This window comes from Haplochromis burtoni, unplaced genomic scaffold (genome assembly GCF_018398535.1).
Source record: "Haplochromis burtoni strain Fernald_Lab_line unplaced genomic scaffold, NCSU_Asbu1 Contig_511, whole genome shotgun sequence".
In the NCBI taxonomy this organism is placed as follows: domain Eukaryota; kingdom Metazoa; phylum Chordata; class Actinopteri; order Cichliformes; family Cichlidae; genus Haplochromis; species Haplochromis burtoni.
The window spans coordinates 319,064-320,255 of NW_024582872.1; the positions used below are offsets into that span (position 1 = coordinate 319,064).

The 1,192-nt window shown below is 38.3% G+C and overlaps 1 protein-coding gene across 1 annotated transcript in view; it reads right to left on the reverse strand.

The window, feature by feature from the left end:
- Positions 1-856, reverse strand: part of fer1l6 (fer-1 like family member 6) — a gene marked incomplete in the record, with an annotated part of 57,669 nt that extends 56,813 nt beyond the window's left edge. The window contains 2 exon segments of the mRNA XM_042214040.1: positions 34-208; positions 743-856. Coding sequence (XP_042069974.1) covers positions 34-109 — 76 coding nt within the window.
- Between the last annotated feature and the right edge of the window lie 336 nt (positions 857-1,192).

Consider the following 1,192-nt stretch of genomic DNA (forward strand, 5'->3'; position numbering starts at 1 on the left):
TGTGTGTGTGTGTGGGTGTGTTGCAGGCCTTACCTGTGGCTCCCCTGTTTGCCAGAACCAGATCTTCATTGTCTTTCTTCTTCTTCTTCTTCACTTTCAGGCCAAACATTTTTTTGGGCTTTCTGCTCACAGGAGAGTAGACCTTTCATGTAGTCAGGACTTATTTTTACCCTTATCAGCTTTATCTTTATGTTGAAATGCAGGTCAGCTAATAAACATGAGAGCACAGACAAAGGAAAAGCCAGATACATCTTTGTGTCTGATCCCTTTTTTTAACCTTTTAACATCCAACAGGTCACTGGCAACATATAATTGTATGTTATTGTTAATTTATTGAGTAAAATAACTCAGTTTTAAGATCTGTTTTTAGCCACTGATGAGCATAGGTTTGATGTCTTTCCTGCAGCACGAGAAGCTGAAATATGTAAACTATCATTCATTTCTATTAAACTGCTCTTTGATGTGTTTGCTTAATGTGGCTTCACTGAAAAAAAAAGTCATTTAAACTCAAACTTTCAAGGCAAAAATCGTTGCCTGTTTAACTCCTTTGCATATAGTAAATATATAATCATTGAAACAGAGGTTTAACCATAGACCTAGTCCAAAACTAGAATGTGAGCTTTAGCTCTCACGCCCATCTACTATGGATTAGGAGAGACATCCTCTCCATTTTCAAGAATAAGCTTCATAATTTCAAATAAGACAAATAAGCTAAACATCGCAGCAGTGACAAGTTTCCTACCTTTGTTTGGGATCCAGTGTTAGTCACAAGACCGCACTCTTCACTTTTGTCAGTTGGACACGCAAGACTGCATGTTATATGCTTTCAGTGACTCAGAGTCAGAGGTGTTGAAGCAACGCATTGAATAGCAGCCCGATTATGTGATTGGTGGTTGAAATGTTTGTTCAAAAAGTTCTGTTGTAAAACTGAGGGAGCATGTGGTTCATGCACGCACCAACCCTTCATACAGGCCACCAAGGAAAACAGGAATTATCCTGTTTTCCTTGGTGGCCTGTATGAAAGTTTAGAAGCATCCTCCTACCAATTTCTTTGGTCTAATATTTGTGTTTTTACATTAAATAGTAATGCTAGCAGATGTACCTCGTACATCGTGCTACAAGTACCTGAAGCTGTAGCAAAACTAATGCTAGTTTACTGCTAGTAAAGGTGCAGTAGTAGTATTATTGACAG